General features: G+C 42.3%; 2 protein-coding genes across 3 annotated transcripts in view; one reads left to right on the forward strand and one right to left on the reverse strand.

Moving 5' to 3' along the window:
- Positions 1-15364, reverse strand: part of eIF2A (eukaryotic translation initiation factor 2A) — a 44271-nt gene extending 28907 nt beyond the window's left edge. Inside the window, exons 1-8 of one of the 2 annotated variants that reach the window (XM_075681563.1) lie at positions 15288-15364; positions 14730-14799; positions 5170-5244; positions 4974-5092; positions 3378-3474; positions 2580-2662; positions 1882-1982; positions 1157-1274 (exon numbers count right to left, since the gene is read on the reverse strand). In XM_075681563.1, the coding sequence (XP_075537678.1) occupies positions 1157-1274; positions 1882-1982; positions 2580-2662; positions 3378-3474; positions 4974-5092; positions 5170-5244; positions 14730-14799; positions 15288-15315 (691 nt within the window). In that variant the 5' untranslated portion in view covers positions 15316-15364. The remainder of the gene's footprint in view (positions 1-1156; positions 1275-1881; positions 1983-2579; positions 2663-3377; positions 3475-4973; positions 5093-5169; positions 5245-14729; positions 14800-15287) is intronic. The other variant, XM_075681562.1, reaches the window with a different exon arrangement.
- A 129-nt stretch (positions 15365-15493) lies between these two features.
- The window catches only part of LOC142572441 (U2 snRNP-associated SURP motif-containing protein), a 64964-nt gene continuing 59910 nt past the window's right edge, over positions 15494-20547 (forward strand). Inside the window, exons 1-3 of the mRNA XM_075681561.1 lie at positions 15494-15603; positions 16021-16098; positions 16795-16909. Of these exons, the coding sequence (XP_075537676.1) occupies positions 15592-15603; positions 16021-16098; positions 16795-16909 (205 nt within the window). The 5' untranslated portion in view covers positions 15494-15591. The remainder of the gene's footprint in view (positions 15604-16020; positions 16099-16794; positions 16910-20547) is intronic.

The following is a 20547-nucleotide window of genomic DNA, read 5'->3' on the forward strand; positions in this document are numbered from 1 at the left end:
CAAGGACCCGAGAAGAAAGCAGTCCTCATAGCAACTAAATACCAGTGGTGCATAACAGACCGTCGAGATGGAAGATCAGGAAACTGAACATGACAAGTGAGAAGAGTTGGAACTACGAGGAAGCAACCCTGAATGTCCAAGGCAGAAAGCCATAATCAAGAATTCGGCCACTGTGAGAGATAGCACACAGCTTGTTGTATAGGCGGTTTACTGGTATCTATGCAAAATATTAACGTCAGCCCAGCCATTACCATTGCTAGCCAGGTGACCCTGATATGGCTGAGCTTCAACTGCCTAGATAACCAACAAACAGACCAATTGGAAGACATAGATCCTAATGCACACCAGCCAGAATTTAAAAAAGTGCAAGCAACAGAACGAAAAAGCCCGAAGGCACATGTTCAAGCAGCATGCAGACTCAGCAACATTGGTGAGCAATTCAACAGTGACTAAAAAAACTTAACCAAGTCAAGATGTGCCCACAATGCCCAACCACAACAGGACAGACAAACACTGAACATTTTATTCGGAAATGTCTAAACCTCAATGTTACTTGCCACCATGCAAATGAAGCATTCCTGTTGAGTGGGCCCATTCTGTGGGACAACCTTTAATAATAATAATAATAATTGGGGTTTTATGTGCCAAAACCACTTTCTGATTATGAGGCACGCCGTAGTGGAGGACTCCGGAAATTTTGACCACCTGGGGTTCTTTAACGTGCACCTAAATCTAAGTACACGGGTGTTTTCGCATTTCGCCCCCATCGAAATGCGGCGGAGACAACCTTTACAAATAAGCACAGTGCCATGATTTCATTTAGCCTGTGAAGATACCATGGACAGGCAAGACGAACTCAGCATCATGACTTCATTTTAGTTTATGAAATTTATTTACAACTTAGCTACCAAACCTACTACACAGCCAAGTGACCAAGCAGTCCCAGACATACCAATGTATTAAACAGCATGCACTATAAAATTTGTTTATTTTGGCACACACTGGGTTCACATCAACCACTACAGGGTGTGATATAAACATCACACTAAGGCAGTTGTGCAACTGAAGAAAGTGCTTGAGAAAAACAAATTAGCTAAAAAAAAAAGCAAAAGTAAAGAGTTTGATGACAGAATAACAAAGACATTTGTGCACTAACCTTTCTTGTTCCAGAAGAAGTCCACCTTATCTGACTTGTAAAAACTCTTGTTTGCAATGCCTGCATTTGGACCGTCATAGCTTGGATGCCTGAATGCCCTCACAAAGGACGGCTGGCCCTGTAAGTTCAGACTGGGTCTGAGTTCACTGCAATCCACGAGCATGTGCATAAGCATTGCATTGATTTACCATACAAAAAGAAAAAAACATGACATAGCTAGCACTAGCACTTGGACCCTTTTCTAAGTGAACAAGAAGCTAGACCAAAGAAACATAGGGAACTTGCACACGAAGCAAGCGTACACACAAGTTGTCAAGGCGAAAAAATATTTTAGTCACCACTAAAGTAGTATTGCTTCTATGTGAAAAGAAACAGTATGGTTTCAGTAACCAGTGAAATTTCAGACCAGACAAATATTGAGCTCCCACTTAAAAAATATGTGGCTCTGAAATGCATTTGCCTTATCTTTCAATCTAGAACTTTAATATATATAAGGCAACAATTAGGCATTTCATTTTAAGCTGTGAAGCATATTTAGGTTGACTTTATACTTAAGAACATACTGTAGTTCTGTGAACACTGCTTGGGTGGTGCTTTACCTTTTAGCATCTTTCTTTTTTTATATATATAATTGTAGAGTTGAATAAACTGATTGAAAAATGGGATGCTGATACCAACCCTGACTGTGCATGTATACAATAAAGTGGCACAGGATGTAGTCATACCTTTGTGCCAGGAACATGGCATGCGATGTGGTGGGGCTTGTCACCAGGAGCCAGGCTAAATTCTGCAAGCTTCTGAAGATGGATCTTGTGGCTGAAGGTTTCTATGGTGACATGCGCCAACAAATTGATGATTTATTAAAAATGCAGTCGTTCCATAAAAGAAAGAGATTGCTCCATGACCATTCAATTGACTCAATAAAAAGAAGTACAGAGGATTGAGAGCTATAAATATTCAGTCGTCATCAGTATAAGTATATTTGAGAAGAATATGAGAACTATTTGCAGATTACAAACATTTGCACCGTAACAGCAGCATCAGCAAGAGTATGTGACATCAAGTTTTAAAAGGCAGGACAACTTTTCACAGACATGGCTAGGACCTCACTTGGCTTTAATGAGTAAGCTACATTCTCGTAAAAAAATTCAACACAATGTTGGCTCACCTACCTCGGTGGGAACTGCAGAACGGTTAGTGTTCAATCAGACTGTACTATAATGCCAACAAAACTTTAATTTATAGCCATCAATTACAGTGCAGAAATTTGTCAGGATGACAAAAATGACCACTGAAAACAGGCACAGGGAAGATTCTCTGCAGTAATTTTGCAACCTTCTAAACTGGAGTGATTGTGAATGCCGTGCCTGGAAGCCCTGCTCCAACAAATGGCTTTGTCATTGGCTGAGTCTCTACAACTTACCGAAATTGTTGCTTTCAAAGATGTGAACCTCATTGTTCATGCTCCGTGCACAAATGCTCTCATCATCAGTCCACTGGGGCTGCCTGAAAGATGCCACAGGGACTCAAGCTAGTTAGTAATACTTTCATTTAGTTACCGACATGAATATTAACTAATAAACACATTAAAAGTAATAGTTTTAGTGTTATCATGGCACTGGCACCATGTTTGCACAAACATGCTACTTCTTAATTTAAGGTTATCAAATTACGGAAATGCCTCGTGTTAAATTTAGAACGATGCTATAAATTAAAAAAATATATATTTTTACCCCTTCAACTTTCACACTGCGAACTTGAGCAAACTCAAGCACGAAGCGACTAACTTTGCAAGAAAGCCACCCTGACAAATGAGAATTTGAATATGCAAGTAGAAAAAGGGGCACAATTCTAAAAGAAAGAATCGCATAACTGTTCTATGGCTCTATATGGCCGACAAATCATTGTGCATCCAGAACGTGTAATGCCAACAAACCTAAGCAATTTCAGCTATACTCAGAAGGGGGCTGCAAAGAGTAACATGTGTGCCAAATGATGCATATTCAATCAAATTTCTCGGTAGCAATTGGCTTCCTTCTACAGCTTGAGCAAGGGAGCCAATCGCGATCAAAAATGCACCTCCACATGACACCCATATAGATCAGAGATGCCTCTATAGCAAACCTCAAGCTTGCTTCAGGTAAATGAAAGCACCAACAAATGGTACAACACGTTGCAAATTTATGCTATTATAAAAACAAAAGCATTGAAAACATCTTACCATGAACTTTGTTTCTTCTGCACAAAGGATCGAAGGCACTTTTTGGTCTTGATATCGTAAACAAACATGTTAGGCTGCTCTTGAGAGTCCTTGGAGCCTGGAGGATACAACTTTTAATTCACAATGGGCATAATAGTGGCACTGTGAAGATCTTGCATGAAGCACAGAATTGGTTATGCATACCAAGGAAAACAATGAAATCAGATGCACATGTAAGCAAACACCCCAATTGCACATTAACACCCACACATTTTCACTGTATGCTCGAGTTCAGCACATTTTTTTCCTTTAATTGCATTGAACACATAATGCAATTCTGTACCTTTATCACTGGAACAGATGGACATAAAAAGAATGATAAAATAACAAGGCTCACTTACTCAACTAACAAAGTTTCAATAATTACATTAAAACTAAGTTAAATTATATGTTGCAATTGCACAACTGTAGGCAAAACGAAACGCACAGCAGAATAAAAGGAGCAAAATGTTAAGTGAAAAGAATGAAGTAAAATTCATTCTTTAATATGTGTTCAAAACTGGTGAAAGAATCTGTGTTTTCAGATATGCACATGTTATGTTGCTTTCATTGATTTAACAAGAAACAAACACTTTTGAAAACATCAACTCTTCAAATATGAGCTCTGAGAACCTATAAGTGAGTTGAACGGGGTTACATCCTGTCATGGGGGTCTCATATACAGCTCAAAATTTATAGTTCGGCATGGCATGATAATGTTGATAAATTATGTGCCGGTGGGTTTACCCTAGCAAGCAAGGCTGTAATTGAGCTGGTCCTCCCAAACAGCCAGAATATGCATCTTGCAGCAAGGTACTGCAAACTAAGTAATGCTGTTACATAACAAGCAACGTGTCATTTGGCAAGGCAATGCTACATGCTAGATATTCATCAGCCATGACTTTCAATTCAATGCAAAGAAATATCTAATACCAGTGTCAAACTTACACTTCTGATCACAATCGGGGCTAAACTGGATCGGATTTCTTGATTGTGATCAACAATGATGGCTGCTACACTGTCCAACAATTTAGGTTGAGTTATTATTGTATTCTGATCATCTGCAACTCTCAGAATGGCATTATGCCTTGTTTACAAATGTAGATTTACAAGATATGATTAAATTTGAACAATATTTCAATTTTACTACTTACTATTGCTGATAAAAAGGTTCTTAAACATTTTTTATTGAGCTGCCTTCCCTTTGTTTTTAGCATATTTAGAATACTGCGCTAGAGGGTGCAGATGTCAGCCTGCAATCGTGATCGTGATTTTTTTATCGTGATTTACAATCATTGAATTGAGATCACGACTTGACAGTGACCGTGTAGCTGCACACGGATCCAGATCAAGCTTAATCCGGATTGGCCCTGTTTGCGACCAGAAGTGTACGTGTGACATTGGCATAATATCTAACACAAAGCAACAACAGGCACATACACACTGCCATGAGCACTGTTTTTCTTTTTCTTCTTTTTTTTTTCTTGCACTGTGCCCTGCAGTTATACAGCTTCATGCAAGGATGCATTTAGAAGTTGTGGCTATACTTGCAAGCATAAGTAACGAATTGACACGTACCTGTGTACTGCTCCCATGTGCACAAGATACTTCCCTTAGGCGAGAACTCCACATACAATGTCTTTGGCTTGGGAACTTCAAGCACTTTTTCGAATGATGGTAGAGCAACAACCTGTACTCTGCATAAACACATGCGCCATCATTGACCATGAAGAAACGATAAGGCTACAAAAACAGTTGGCCAGTACAAACATACTTCTCCTCATTACTCCAAGCAAAAAGTTTCCCATCCTTGCTGAAGGCAATAACTCTGCAGGACCGCGTGGTGTCTCTGAAATTAGAAATATTTCCCAAGCATGATTCACACACGTTGCCTATTCACATAAAGCACTGTTCCATAGCACGACTTGTTTACAAGACCCTGACGCAATGAAAACTGCCAAAATCTTTTTTTTTTTTTTTTTTCCGGGAGACAGCAACATTGCTTCATTGATAAGCAAGCTGGGCTTTAGAATGCTCTTTCAAAAAGTAGAATCATAGCAAATGCTGTTAGGCTAATTCACTAGTCGAGTACACAAGTGGTCTAGTTGATTTATGAATAGCATGGTGAATAGCACAGATGACAGGACAAGAAAGAGGGATGGAGTCCATGTGTTGTTTCCTTCTTTCTTCTCCTTAAAAAAACAATTAAATTCTGGGATTTTACATGCCAAAACCATGATCTGATCAAGAGGCACACTGTATTGGGGTGGTTCTAGATCAATTTCGACCACCTGCGGTTCTTTAATGTGCACCTAAATGTGAGTACAATAGCTCTGCAGGTTTTCACAGAACTATTACGTCAAATACAAAGTCATTTTTGCATTTTGCCGCAATTGAAATGCTGCTGCCGTCAGGGGATTTGACCCTGCGACCTCATGCTTAACAGCGTAATGCCAAAGCCACTAAGCAACCACGTCGGTTATTCCTTTTTTCTTTCTTGTCCTGTGGCGTACCAACTATATTTCAAGTGTGTGGGGGGGGGGGGCAAGTCACACCTCTCTCGCTCTTTCTCTCTCTATACATATAGCCCTACGCCAACAACAACAGCTGTGCTACTCAACATATAATTTCCCCTTTGATTTCTGCAATACGTGTTCATTTGTGGTATGCTTTACCACAAAGCCTGACACGGAGGGCTCCTTCTAAGGGGAGAGGAGGTTGAGTTAGCGGCGTCTACCTAACCTCCCTCCCACCTGGCTCCTTCCGGGTGGGAGGGAGGTTAGGTAGATGCCGCTTTAGAGGCCACATACCAATAAACAATGACACATTCTTTTATTTAATGTGCTAATGACATATTGATTTGTCAGAAAATATTCATTGGAGGTTATACAGAAGTTCACATTCACGACTGGGCGGAGAACGCACACACAGAGCGGGCCCAAGTGGCACGTATACTGTAAAGTTCGCCTTCTTTGCGGATTACCCGATTGCCATTGCAATAAAAAAGGCTAAAAAATGTGTCAGTGAAATTTAGTGAAATTTATACTTTGTCATTGACAGACCAAGTTTCCAATCGTACATTTTGAACCATTACAGTCTAGTGTTTCCAACATTTTAGGAAGCATGGCACTTAAAAAAAAATTAAGTTATGTGGTTTTACGTGCTAAACCCACTTTCTTTATTATGAGGCATGCTGTAGTGGGGGACTCCGGAAATTTCGACCACCTGGGGTTCTTTAACGTGCACCTAAATCTAAGTACATGGGTGTTATCGCATTTCGCCTCCATCGAAATGCAGCCGCCGTGGCCGGGATTCAATCCCCGACCTCGTGCTTAGCAGCCCAACACCATAGCCCCTAAACAACCACGGTGGGTAGGAAGCATGCCACTGAAGTGAGACAAAAAAAAAAAGTCACTAAAACTCTCGCTATAACTGTGAAGTGGATTTTAAGAATGTAGGTATTTTGAAACATCTAATATAAGCTAGCGTGAAGTAAATAATCTACCTAGGCATGTAATGTTGCTCTAATATTCGTGCAGCTGAAGGAAAACAGTGAATTTACGAACAGAGTATCGAGGGCTTTAGCTTTAGTAATGTATTTACTATAGGATAGGCGAATATCGAAGTTATGAACATGAATAGTCAGTGTGTAATATTTTATTTGTATTCGAAAATGAACTATTTAGTATTTTCGAATATCAAATTTAACAAAATATTTCGCAACAACCGATTGTTCAAATTGGGTTACTGTTCTCCACCTGCTGAACAAAGTATCACAAATTATAATTATCAGAAGTAAAACAGCGACAAGGTTTTCGATGCAATGCAGAAACTAGATCGGCAATACAAGCTTTGTTTTCGGTTCTGCAGGACCTGCCGTGGTTGCTTGGTGGCTATAGTGTTGGGCTGCTAAGCACGAGGTCACGGGATCGAATTCCGGCCGCGGGGGTCACATTTCAATGGGGGCAAAATGCGAGGACACCCGTGTACTTAGATTTAGGTGCACGGTAAAGAACCCCAGGTGGTCCAAATTTCCGGAGTCCTCCACTACGGCGTGCTTCATAATGAGATCGTGGTCTTGGCACATAAAACCCTATAATTTAATTTTTTTTGCGGTGGAAGTTTTGCGCTGGTTAAAACTCCTTGGGTTAGATCTTGTGTACATACATAAATAATGACTGCATGGACATGGGAACTGCCGTCGTCAATGTAGCACAATTTGTAGTGCAATGCGTGCGTAATGCAGAGGTTGTGGATTTGGCTTTCACCATCAGCCAGTTGAGTTTTCCTCCATTTCCCATTAGATTCTCATTTTTACACTTCAATTAGAAACTACAAATAATTTATTCTATGCTTTCTGTTTCTTCACTATCCGTTGTTTTCATACGGTTCTAACGAATACGTGTGAGCGTTCTTACAAAGCCAGGCTCCTCAGTTCCCCTTCTTTTCGTCCAAAACTTGACAATCGGCTATATTGTGCTTACGGCCTACCAAATAGTCTTTCTTGTAGCCTAGTCATGTAAGAGTTTTATCTCTTACGTTACAACCAGTGATGTTTCTTCTTGTAAACGGCTCTGTATTTTTTCTAGGGCACGCAAATACCTCCTTAGTGTTTTATCTTCCTCTTCCATAACTTCTGATATTCCCTCAACAACTATTTATTATGGGTTTTTGAAAAGTTGGTCAGTTTCAGATGCCTGTCATTCTTGGAAAACTTGTTTGCCATCAGGCTTAAAGGTGTCAAGCGGCTATTTGTGTAGTTTTTTTTACGACTGTTGTGATCTTGTGTTTAAAACAATTTTAAATGTGCATGATAGTTGACTGTCTATTCAGTGCAAGCGTGTTCCCAATTATACTGAAACAAATATTCATGCTGTAAATATGTGCGTCTATGTTTATCTATTTGATATTCGATACTTACTATATATATTCGGCTCGTATTTGAAAAAGTCGATATTTGATTGTCCACCTCTAATATTTACATACTGTAAATATTAGAGGTAGACATATTATATTATTATTATTATTACTTGTGCACTCCTTCGTAATCAGCCACGTCACCTACGTTGCAGCCTTCCACAACTGGATGCAATGTGAAAGGAATAAAATCAACGCCCTGATATGCCGAGCTTACAAGGCGGCGCTCGGACTATTCGAGTGCACGAACACCAACAAGCTCCTGAGCCGGGGGGTACACAATACCCTCGACGAAATTGCGGAAGCGCAACGGACCGCCCAGCTGGAGCGGCTCTCTATGACCGAAGCCGGTAGGCGCATACTTCAATACTTGGGTGTCACGCCCAGAGCGAAAGCGGCGAGTAGCGACGTTTCTGTCCCGGACAGAACCCGGCGCTGGATTCGGGTGGACCTCGTCCCGAGAAACATGAACCCGGAGTATAACAAGGAGAGAAGAGCGGCGAGGGCCAAGGCCCTCATCGACTTTCACGCCAAGGATGAGCACGCAAGGTTCGTGGATGCGGCAGAATACCAGGGAGACTGCGTGGCGTTCGTAGCTACCGTCATCGAGGCGTCGTCCGGCACGACGAGGGCAGCGGCGAGCTTACGGGTCCGCGAGGCGTGTCAGGCGGAGGACGTGGCCATTGCCCTGGCCATTGCCGACCCCGGGTGCCAGACGGTGTTGTGCGATTTGCGAAGTGCAGTGCGGAATTATGCAAAGGGCAAAGTGTGTAGTGAGGCTGTGCGCTTTCTGCGCTCGGCTGACCTGCAACGACAGAATCGGTATGTTAGAATCAAGTGGTTCCCGGCGCACGCGGGCAACAATGCGTCCGAGAAGCACGATAACCACAACGAGACGGCACACGCAGTGGCGCGAGCGCTAACCAACCGCGCCGCTGCAACCGACCGTCCAACGTGGTGCAGTGCCAAGGACCGCATGAAGACGTTCAACGAACTTACACAGTTCCACCACCTGGCTCGAAGGACTTTCCCACCCCCGCACCCGGGGCTGAGCCGAGCGGAGGCGGTGCTGTTCAGACAATTGCAAACTGGTTCTTTACACACCCCAGTGTTAATGACTCATTTATACCCTAAATTATATGTGAGTGATGTGTGCCGCCTGTGCCAGCGGGAGAGGGCCACCCTGACGCACATCCTGTGGGATTGCACCAAGTTCCCCAATGAGGCTTCGACAAGTACAGCGATTCCGCCGCGACTCGCGGCTGCAGCGGAATGCTACGACCACGAAAGTCAAACCTGGGCCGTCCAGCAGGTCTCGGCGGCTCTTGAAAGACAAAGGCCGAGCGAAACCGACGGAACGTTGCCCCTCAGGGCGACCGACCGCGGGAGTAACACGCGCTGGAGTTGAGTAGAGACCACCCGCTGAGAAGACGTCAGGGCCCGCGTCACGGCACCATTTAGTCATGGTGTCGTTCTGCAGGCGACTACATGAAGTTGTCTCTCTCTCTCTCTCACATACTGGATTATGACAGTTTTAACCCTTTAAGGGTCAATGACGTAAATATACGGTGCCGCAAACAAGTTTAAAATTGGCTGCTGCCGTATATTTACGGCACCGTCTGTATGCTTAAAAAGCGCGCCAATTTCCGAACTTTTTCTTTTCTGTCATGTGCTGCTACTATGTAGAAAGAAAGGTAATTTTTTTTGTGCACCTCCCTCGGTTTACGTTGCATGGTTTGTTTTAAAGGTAGTTTGCTCCCGAGTGTCTATATACTACCGCTCGCGCATTGGCGCACGAGCAGGCAGGCGACGGTTTGGGTTTGCTTCCGCGGGCTGTTTCGGCTTCACGCGCTTGCAAAACTGATGGCTATCTCGTTATTAATCACTCAAAGGGCGACCGCGTCTCTCTCACTCGTTTAGTGCTCACAGGGGTGCGCATAGAAAGGATGCCGCCAAGCATGCGTTTCTGTTGCTTTTCTTTTATCTTTTTGGACACTCGCAAGAACCAATTGCCTCTGGTTAGCGATAAGATGACGATTAGCGGAAGTTTGTCACACGTTTTGCTTTTTTGATGGGCACACAACCAGAGTTTTCCTGAGTGCACTCATCTACGCAGTTCAATCACGCTATGGACATAAATATTAGTGTAAGAGCAGGAACATTTGACACTTGCGAAATATTCTCATTTGTGCATTTTCTAAGCCTTATATGTATAACAATGCATCAAATTTTGTAATTCTTATAAGTTTATTTCCTTTTTTATGAATTCCTCTTTTCATGAATTTCCTCTTTTTTCATGAATGAAGAGCACATATACACCAACTCAAAATATCTTTTTCTCACTTTATGGTCACCCTAGAAAAATTACGGTAAATTTTTTTTCCATGCAAGTCCAGAAGAAGAATTGGAATCTGCAATTAAAAAAAATCGACCCTGGGCAGTCGCATATGGTGAAATAATCGACCCTCAAAGGGTTAAATCTTTCATTATCTTAATAATAATAATATTTGGGGTTTTACGTGCCAAAACCACTTTCTGATTATGAGGCACGCCGTAGTGGACTCCGGAAATTTGGACCACCTGGGGTTCTTTAACGTGCACCTAAATCTAAGCACACGGGTGTTTTCGCATTTCGCCCCCATCGAATTCATTATCTTCAGCTTGGAAGGTTACAAATACAGCATAATTCAAAAACACACAAGCAACGCAGTTTTCCTAGCATGAAGATGCATTTAGTCTGTATATTACCCCTAAATCTTTTGTGCATGTCTACAATCGTGGTAGCAGGACTAGATTCTGTGGAACGCACTTGGCCACATGTTAACATGGCAATGACAATTACCCGAGCATTGTACAGCTTAAATACCATATTTTCGCCCTTGATCTAGCAGAAAGCTGCCGTGAAGTACTGATTCGTCCAAAAGGGGTGAGAAACGGAAGCGATTTGCTCAGTCACATGTGAATGAGCTAAGCCATTCGGATATTTACGCTTTTATGCAGTCGATACGTCTGATTCATCTGCTGTATTCTAAATCTCAACAGAAAATTTATTCCACTTGGTTTTGGTAAATTAGTTATCTGACATGCTTGCCAAGCATCTACCAATCGAATGGATTTAGTGACCCCGCTGAACCCGTTGTGTTTAAATGGCACAGGTTCACATATGTTTGGTAATATTCAATTATATGTACATTCAATAAGTTTTGTAAATAATAATTCAACTTCAATTTTGTGACCTATGGTGACCACTGTGCTGTAAAGCACTATCAAAATGTGAAGGCTACCAATGTGAAGGAATCGTTGGTTCATCATCGTCACGGAGCCTACGCGTCGTGCAGCGAGTTTTGGCCACTTGCATGTTGTTTTTGAATATCAAAGCATGTTCTTGAAGGCCATTTTCCAAGCAATTTTTCTCACTTATAAGTCATTAAAATACAGCTAACTGTTCATTTAAGTTCCTAAAAAGGTCAGTTATCACTAAATAGCAAACTTTGCCGTAAACAGACAAAAAAGTCACGAATACTAGCGTCAAAATCACTATGACGAATCATATGACGAATCTGACACCAACAAAATACCAGTAACCTATAAAAGCAAATTTAATTTTATGTTTTCAAAGATGGTTAGGTTAGATGGCCCCAACAAACACGGGACGATGCAAGTGATGGTAGATTAAACTTGTTTTGGACAGCCTAGCGATAGCTTTCTCCGCAATGCAGGCCTGCAAGGCATGTCCTGCAGGCATCTTGTACCGCAAAGCACGGAGTAATGCGTCATCGGCTATTGCACATGGAGGCAAGGCCCGAAAGCAGGGGATACGTAATAATTAAACTGTACCTATATGAGCTCAATTCTGAGAGAAAAGTTGGCCTCAGCTGTTTTGTTGTATTTGTGCAGTGTGCAGATGGAACAACAGTCGAATGAATCACATATGGAGGAGACAATGCTTGGAAAACTGGCGGCTCTTTATACGAAGTGTCTGTCGATTGCAAAAGTCCCAGAAAACTGAAAGAATGTAAACATTATACTAATCCACATAAAGGGAGACGTTAAAGAATTGAAAAAATATAGGCCCATTAGCTTACTCCCAGCATTATATAAAATATTTACTAAAATAATCTCCAATAGAATAAGAGCAAGACTGGACTTTAGTTAATCAAGGGAACAGGCTGGCTTCAGGAAGGGATACTCCACAATAGATCACATCCATGTCATTAATCAGGTTATCGAGAAATCCGCAGAGTATAATAAGCCTCTCTATATGGCTTTCATAGATTATGAAAAGGCATTTGCCTCAGTAGAGATACCATCGGACATAGCGGCATTACGTAGTCAAGGAGTACAGAACGCTTACATAAATACCTTGGAAAATATCTACAGAGGTTCTACAGCTACCTTAATTCTACACAAGAAAAGCAGGAAGATACCTATAAAGAAAGGGGTCAGAGAAGGAGTCACAATCTCTCCAATGGTATTCACTGTACGCTTGGAAGAAGCATTCAAGCTATTAAAGTGGGAAGGCTTAGGAGTAAAGATCGACGGCGAATATCTCGATAACCTGCAGTTTGCCGATGACTTTATTCTATTCAGCAACAATGCAGACAAGTTACAACAAATGACTGAGGACCTTTACAGAGAGAGTGTAAGAGTCGGGTTGAAGATTAATCTGCAAAAGTCAAAGATAATGATTAATAGCAGGGCAAAGGAACAGAGTTCAGGATCGCCAGTCGGCCTCTAGAGTCTGTGAAGGAGTACGTTTACCTAGGTCAATTAATCACAGGGAACCCTAATCATGAGAAGGAAATTCACAGAAGAATAAAAATGAATTGGATCGCATACGGAAGACATTGCCAGCTCCTGACTGGAAGCTTACCATTACCACTGAAAAGGAAGGTGTAGAATTAGTGCATTTTGCCAGTGCTGACATATGGGGCAGAGACTTGGAGACCGACAAAGAAGCTTGAGAAGAAGTTAAGTACCGCGCAAAGAGCGATGGAACGAAGATTGCTAGGCATAACGTTAAGAGACAAAAAGAGAGCGGTTTAGATCATAGACCAAACGGGTATAGACAATATTCTAATTGACATCAAGAGAAAAAAATGGAGCTGGGCAGGTCATGTAATGCACCACTTAGATAATCGTTGGACCATTAGGGTTACAGAATGGGTACCAAGAGAATGGAAACGCCATCGAGGACGACAGAAGACTAGGTAGAGCGATAAAATTAGGAAATTCATGGGCGCTAGTTGGAATCAGTTGGCGCAGGACAGGGGTAATTGGAGATCGCAGGGAGAGGCTTTTGTCCTGCAGTGGACATAAACCAGGCTGATGATGATAATGATGATGATGCCAACGGTGCCAACTTTCACGAGTGTGTGTGCGTAGGGGGGTGGATAAATGGCCTACTTTTTCTTTTCAATTCTGATTGTGGGAGGAGGGGCACACCTTCCCCCTAACAGGTAGATACACCTGTGACAAGCATGGTGTCACACACGTACAGGCAAATATGAACGCATCTCACTCGATGACCACAAGCACAAGCGAATGCTTTGTGCTGCCTCAGTTTCACTGCAAGAACACCTTTCATGACCAAATAAGTGAAAGCAGTATTGAAAGTTCTGGGAACCTCAATTGCACTATTGACAGACTAAGTAGCCCGAACCAATGTCTAGATCAAGACTTGATAGACTTATACTGACTTGCAGATGTGGGAAAATTTAAGAACCGTTACCGAGTAGACTCTGTATGCTATATAAATACCAGTGATGAGTGTGCTGAAGAACCAATGTGGCCGAGACTCCACAAGCAGCTGGTGAAGAGGCCGGACCCCCATTATCAGTGTTTTAAGCTGCTTTCTGTAGTAAGGGGATTACTGTGCTACAAACACACGGATAATGAAAGTAGAAGTGGACAGGATGCATGCAGTTCTTTTTTAATGAATTTTTTTTTTAAAAGATGAACTTCCACCAACTAGCCCAAATTGCCACTCTACTGCTTTCTGTAGACCCGTGTGATCTTGGTTGGGACTCTAGGTTGGACTTTAAAACTCTAGGCCCCTTGCCCCCCCCCCCCAGTAGATACGCCTATGTTCTTGTCCTGTCATTTTTGCAGTTCGCCACGCTGTTCATGGTACATGTGTTAGAAAGGCATTATTAGTGTAAGTACCCAACAGTGCAACAAATGAGAAGAAATACAGGTGTATAATTTGAACCTCCTAGCTTTATGTGCATTAATAATTACCACACACTTAATGTTTAAACTGCTGTTAAATTAGCTTAAACTAGCATGCCGCGGTGACATGTATTAGACACATATATATTTGGTAATTAATATGTGTTCTGCAGTTGTCATGGTCGGAACTGTAACGCCTGCTTCCCGAGGTACTGCAGCACATGCCAGTGCAAGGATACTGCCCACCTCTGAAATCCACTGAGCTCGGAATAATCTTGCTGTCCTTCATAAAACGCCACTCCTCTTGATCCTCGCACTGAAAAAAAAATTCAGCCCAAAACAGGAAAGATGTCAGTAAAAGATACCAAAGTAGGAGCGCCGACTTTGACTGGCGCCGCTTCACAACCTCACATGTCAGACACATCGATAGGATAAACTCCCATCTGTCACTTTTGGGGAGTCTCAAAAACTGAACGCAGTAACAAGATTGCAAAACCAAAGCATATCCTAGACTGCAAATTTAAAAGGAAGACAGAGATGGTATGTAGCCATACGGCTTCCGAAATGTGAGTTGCGAGCGCACATTTTCGAAACCGCGCGATGAGCTCGTGTTCGGAATATTTGCTCACAGGTGCGAAACGTGCAAGGCAGTTACTGTAGTCAGCGATGTATTATCAATGTTTTCCTTTAAGGAGGCATGACGGGGTGTGTGTATGGGTACATTAGTTCACAGATGAATCAGTTCGTGCTTGCCAAGACATTAAAAGCACTGTAGTTACACGCTATGCTGTAAACAATCATTACCAGCAATCAGCGGCCTGGAAGCTGCCATCTTGCCTGCAGCTTAAACAAAAAAAGAACCTGAACAAAAATTTTATTTGGTTAATACTTAAGTTATAATTTAAAGTGTCACACACCTTGTTGTATATAACTTTATGTTGTGCACTACTAGAAATTTTCTTAAGTTAATTTTACGTATTCAACATCTTCAGATCCGTGGTCGTGAAGTGGACTTTAGGAAACCCACAAAACCTGAATGGTTGTTTTCGTGAGGCCGTGTTCTGCTCCGTTTTGATTTCGCGGTGTAATGTATATAAAGTGATCAATAATGAGCGGACCGGTAAGCATGTTCGCTTGTTATTTCGAGTTAATTGCACTGCAACCCTTGCTTCTATTTGGAGTAATTATTAAGTGCAGAGTTGTCATTGGCGCTTTCTGGCTTTTAGGCTTAGGGTAACGATCGCCCGGGAGGCGACTAGTGAGCGCTTGGTGCTTCTTGCTGCGCCAATGCTGCTAGTGTTTGTACTGTGTTTGTGTCACAGTGGATGACGAGACGTCGAAAGCGACTGTACGCCTAGATTCAACTGTACTCCTAGAAGTAGCTTTTTATTCGCGGTTTCACCAAGTATTGGGTCTGAACAGTTCTGTTGATTTCCGTGATCTGGTCTACAACGCACATCTGAAGAGCGGAGGGTGGTTTAATACGCGCCGTCAAATATGTCTTGCTCATTTGTTATTGCCTCAATCCCGCATCCAGGGAGGACCGAAGGTCAAGGCCTTCAACATAAACCCCCTGGCAAAGAAGTTGGCGGTGAAAGACAAATTCAGAAAAGAGGTATGTGTGTTGCTCTGAAAACTCAGTGTAGTTCCTGACTTCTTGGACTCAAAACAGCGCCTACTCTTTTATGTTTGCTTTGTGTGTGTGCGTGTGTGTATGTATGATTGTTTTGTTTGTTTGTTTGTTAGAAACTTAGTGCTTAACGTTTGAGCCTGTCCATTGATGGATTCGCAAATTCCCACCCAGCGGTCTGACGCAAGCATAGTTGTATATTCTTTAATGGAGCGCTGTATTTTGTGCAACCGTGCTTTTTGGTGCACAGCGCGACGAGACCGCCTCTACTGTGCGAGAATCCGGTGCCTTCTATTCCATAAGGTGAAAGACAAGTTCAGAAAAGACGTAGGTGTTATATTGATCTGAAAACGCAATGTGCCTCCTTTTGTTGGACCCAAAACAGCGCTTTTCTACTCATTTTAAGATTGCTTGGTATGCATCTAAGTATATTTGTTTGTTTTTTCGTTAGAAACTTCCAACTTAATAAAAGTGCACCAAATGTGACAAGGTATTCTGTGCCAGAACGTGCAGAAAGCATTGCAAACTAAGATTTGTTGCTGTGAAATAAACACAGCAAGAAGAGCTGTTTACTCTAATAATTGCATAACATTTACATATGAAGCTGAGGTGGAGGCAGCTGCTTCATAAATTTGTTGCAAAGTGGGCAGCCGTAATGGCTGTTGCTCTTGTTCCATGAAGGAAGAAGACAAGGCTGCTGCAGAGGCATACGAAGAGTTCCTCGCATCTTTTGAAGAACCCGCTAAACATGGAAAGCTGTTTGTTCGTGGTAGTGTCATCAATGCAGGCTCCGGTGGTAAGTTTTCATGTGGTAATTTCCGGTAGTAAGTTTTGGCATGTCCTGGTGGTGAAGCCTTGACACTTTGGATGTGGTATATGAGGTTGGTCTACATAAGTCGGCTGTTATTAAGCACAGCATAATTATTGTTTAAACTTGTGGTTCATATATTATTAGGCACGTGCATTTTATTCTGTGTGTATTACGAAGTAAAAGAAAGTTTATGCTGCAATCAAGTTAAGCCGCTGTCATGGTAACGAGAGGAGCAGCAGAGCGGGCAGAGCTGTTCAATGCGTCACGGGACACATTAGGGCTGTTGTACGCAAGCAAGATTGCAAGTTAGTGCCCCGAGTTCTGTGGTCTCTGTGAGATACTAAATTCCATCAAGGAATTGGTTCATGAATGGGTGCCAGCACTGCTGTCTTATTCTACCACTTAGCTTGACTTGGCTAAAGAAAACCTGGCACATGCAGCCAGCAAAAGCATGGCCTTCGAGATCGGTTTGTGTTACTCGGAGGAAGTCGTCAATGGGGTGTAGATTCAGATACCATCTATTATTGTAAAAGTAATTTAGCGCATCATAAAACATGAACCGCAGGAACACAGACGATAAACAAAATATTTTTTTCTTACAGCTAAAGCTGCACTTGTCCACTTCCCTCCCACCAATGTCAGCACATAGTCGCTATTGTGCTCATCTACCACTCTTTCCAGCATGTTTCTTGAGCTCAGCAACACCTTCAGTACCGATTGGAAAATTCTCATGTAAAATGTTCCATAGCGTTTTCCACATTAGCACTGCATAATTGGACACTGAGATGATCTATAGCACTAAAAAAAAAATGGGTACCATGAAAATTGGCTTTCAGTCCCTTTAATTGAACCGTTTATATGAGCACACGCAAGAAAACCTTATGCTTGTGCACCTGTCAGAAAAGCCAAATGAGTCGGAGACTTGCAGTAATCTTTCATTCCGTTGACAACAATGGGCAATCAGTTCTCCCAAGCCGAATCTCGAAAAAAGAAACACAGGAATGGCAGCGTTGTTTGTATATACCAGCAGCCATATGTGAACAGATGTAATCGCACCCCAAATGGGCAACAGACGAGCAAGCATCTTGCGGGTCACCTTTTGAGAGATTACAAACCAGATAGGCATCAGTGTTTAGGAGTGTAACAAATGGAAACAGTCCGTGAGATGAAACCAAAACTAACCACTGCACACCCTCGCATGTGTGGATGCGCAAGTAGTCGCTGTAACGCCAGCACAAAGAAGCCATGGAATAAAAAACAAGACTACAAAGCAATAAAAAATTCTTTGTATCCACGCAGGGTGACAGCACTTGTAACGCAACAAAGAGTTGAAAGATTGGCACGTTTTTCAAACATACGGATGACGCAGTGAATATATGACATCTGCTATTTGCTACTTATTCGTAGTGCCATATGTTTACGACATTGACCCTCAAAGGGTTAAAGGCAATAAGAACAAAAAAATTAGACCACCAGTGCTGACAAAATGACAGGCACGTTGTTTGATCGACGTACACACCCAAATGGACAATATGCGAAACTCTGTATGCAGGCTTTCTCACACATTTAATAACTTGCCCTTACCAATATAGCCGCATTGCCACTTATAACTGTTAAAGCTGAGGCGCAATTTGAAAACATGGACAAAGGTAAGTTGAGAGGGTGGCACGATGGATGTCACCAGCCCGCATCTTGCCATGACAAAGACCAACTGCAATGAAATTTCGCTTTCGCTAAATTTGTTATATACGAGTTGCATATACCACTAAAGCAATCTTGCAAGGCCACTGGGCTGGTAATTGCACAGTTTTCTTGCTAGCAGCCTTTCACCTAAGCAGACAAAGCATGCACCTGGTGGTTTTCTCCACGGCGCAAATCCCACTATGCAGTCTCACAAGATAGTTAGGGACCTGCGGGTACTGACTTTTCTTGGAAGTCTTGGCTAGGAGCTGTGTGCTCTAAGTCATACATCAAAGGTAATGGCTGCTTCTCTCCTTTTTTTTTCCTTTCTCTCCCCCTTCCCGGCAGTTTCGGTATCAAAAACGGCAATTTTTCCTAGCTTTTCTTGACATTTCTGCTTGCATTTGAATCACTCAATTTTGCATGGAGGCTTCCCTGTATCCAAATTATCTTAAACTAGGCATTTTATGGGTACCAGAATTTCATTGCAGTTGGCTTTCAAATACAATTCTACCCAACGTCTGCCATATTGGACAAGTCAAATTAAATATTTGGAGAAGCGCACTTGCATGTCTTGCATATATATTCTATTGAGGGCTGCAATATATCCAGTGTCCCAGTTAACCTGGTCCAACATTTTAAAAAAGAACAAGAGCTCTAGAGAAATTGTACTGACTGCATAGTAGCTGTAGTCATGTGTACTTACAGCCAGTACTTCTTTAATCACAAAGTAGTATTCATTAATTAGTTGCTTTTAATTTGTGAACTTTTCAATTAGTGCTTGAATTGCGAACATCAATTACAAAGTTGTAGGGCACCTCAAATAACCTCCAAATCAAGCATTTGTTTTGTGCTCTGCTTTGCCTCATTGATTTTCCCTAGAAAAAACAAAAGCGCTTGAAACATCCGAAATATGAAATAAATACATGCTCACATGCCGCTACTCAAGCGCTCCCAAGCAAATAGCCAGAGACGTGGCTTTACTAGCAGCGATAGCTCAATACAGGGCTTCATGCATTGTGATGATCACGGCATCATGAGGACACGCTGCTGACGCATAAGCGCAGCGGAGCCATAGGTGCGGAGAGGGGGATTTCAAATCCGGGAAACTGCGACAGCACACTTGGGAGTGTAATTTTGCACATTCATCTCGTTCCGCAGATATGCGCGCCTGCAACTTTTCTTCCTCTTGTTCCCTTTAGCAATAGAAACAAACCTTGCGCAGGCTATGTCCATCTAATGTATTTTGGCAGATCTGTACTGCCAGCATATGCTGTTGTCGATAACATAAATCATTTTTGCTTGACGTGTCAGTGTGTAGATAATAACAGGAGATAACAACGGTACTACGCCAGTGACCTGCTCTTCAAGAAGACAGTCATGCCCTTCATGAATGACCAGCAGGCTGAAATGATCCTGTCTCTGGGGGCGGCGTATGGCGACAAGAGGAAGGCAGCCAAGCTATTCCGAATGTGGCATTGTGGGTAACGCCCTAGTCCATGAACACTACTTGTAATGTACGAAGTCCTTTGCGAGACAGGTAGCTTCACAAGAAAGCGACATAGGACTGCGACAATAGTTGAAGAAGCGGAAACAAATGTTGTGGCATTCTTTGCTGCTAACCCTCACGGTTGTGTGTGCGACGCCAGTGCAGATGCCGGAACATCAAGGTCATCAGAGTGGAGAATTTTAAGGAAAGGTTGTATGCACCCGTGCCATGAAAAACATGACGACCGAGGTTTTGAAAACAGACTTGACTTTGCCAATTGCATTTTCACAAAATATGAAGAAGAACCGAATTTTCTCATTCACATGCTTTGGACAGATGAGGCTAATTTCTCCATAAACGCACAAGTTAATCTTCACAACCTGCCCTACTGGAGTGATAGGAATCCCCACTGGCTGGCACAAACACAACACCAATACCAGTGGCCGTTTAATTC

This window comes from Dermacentor variabilis, chromosome 2, assembly GCF_050947875.1.
Source record: "Dermacentor variabilis isolate Ectoservices chromosome 2, ASM5094787v1, whole genome shotgun sequence".
NCBI classification, from domain to species: domain Eukaryota; kingdom Metazoa; phylum Arthropoda; class Arachnida; order Ixodida; family Ixodidae; genus Dermacentor; species Dermacentor variabilis.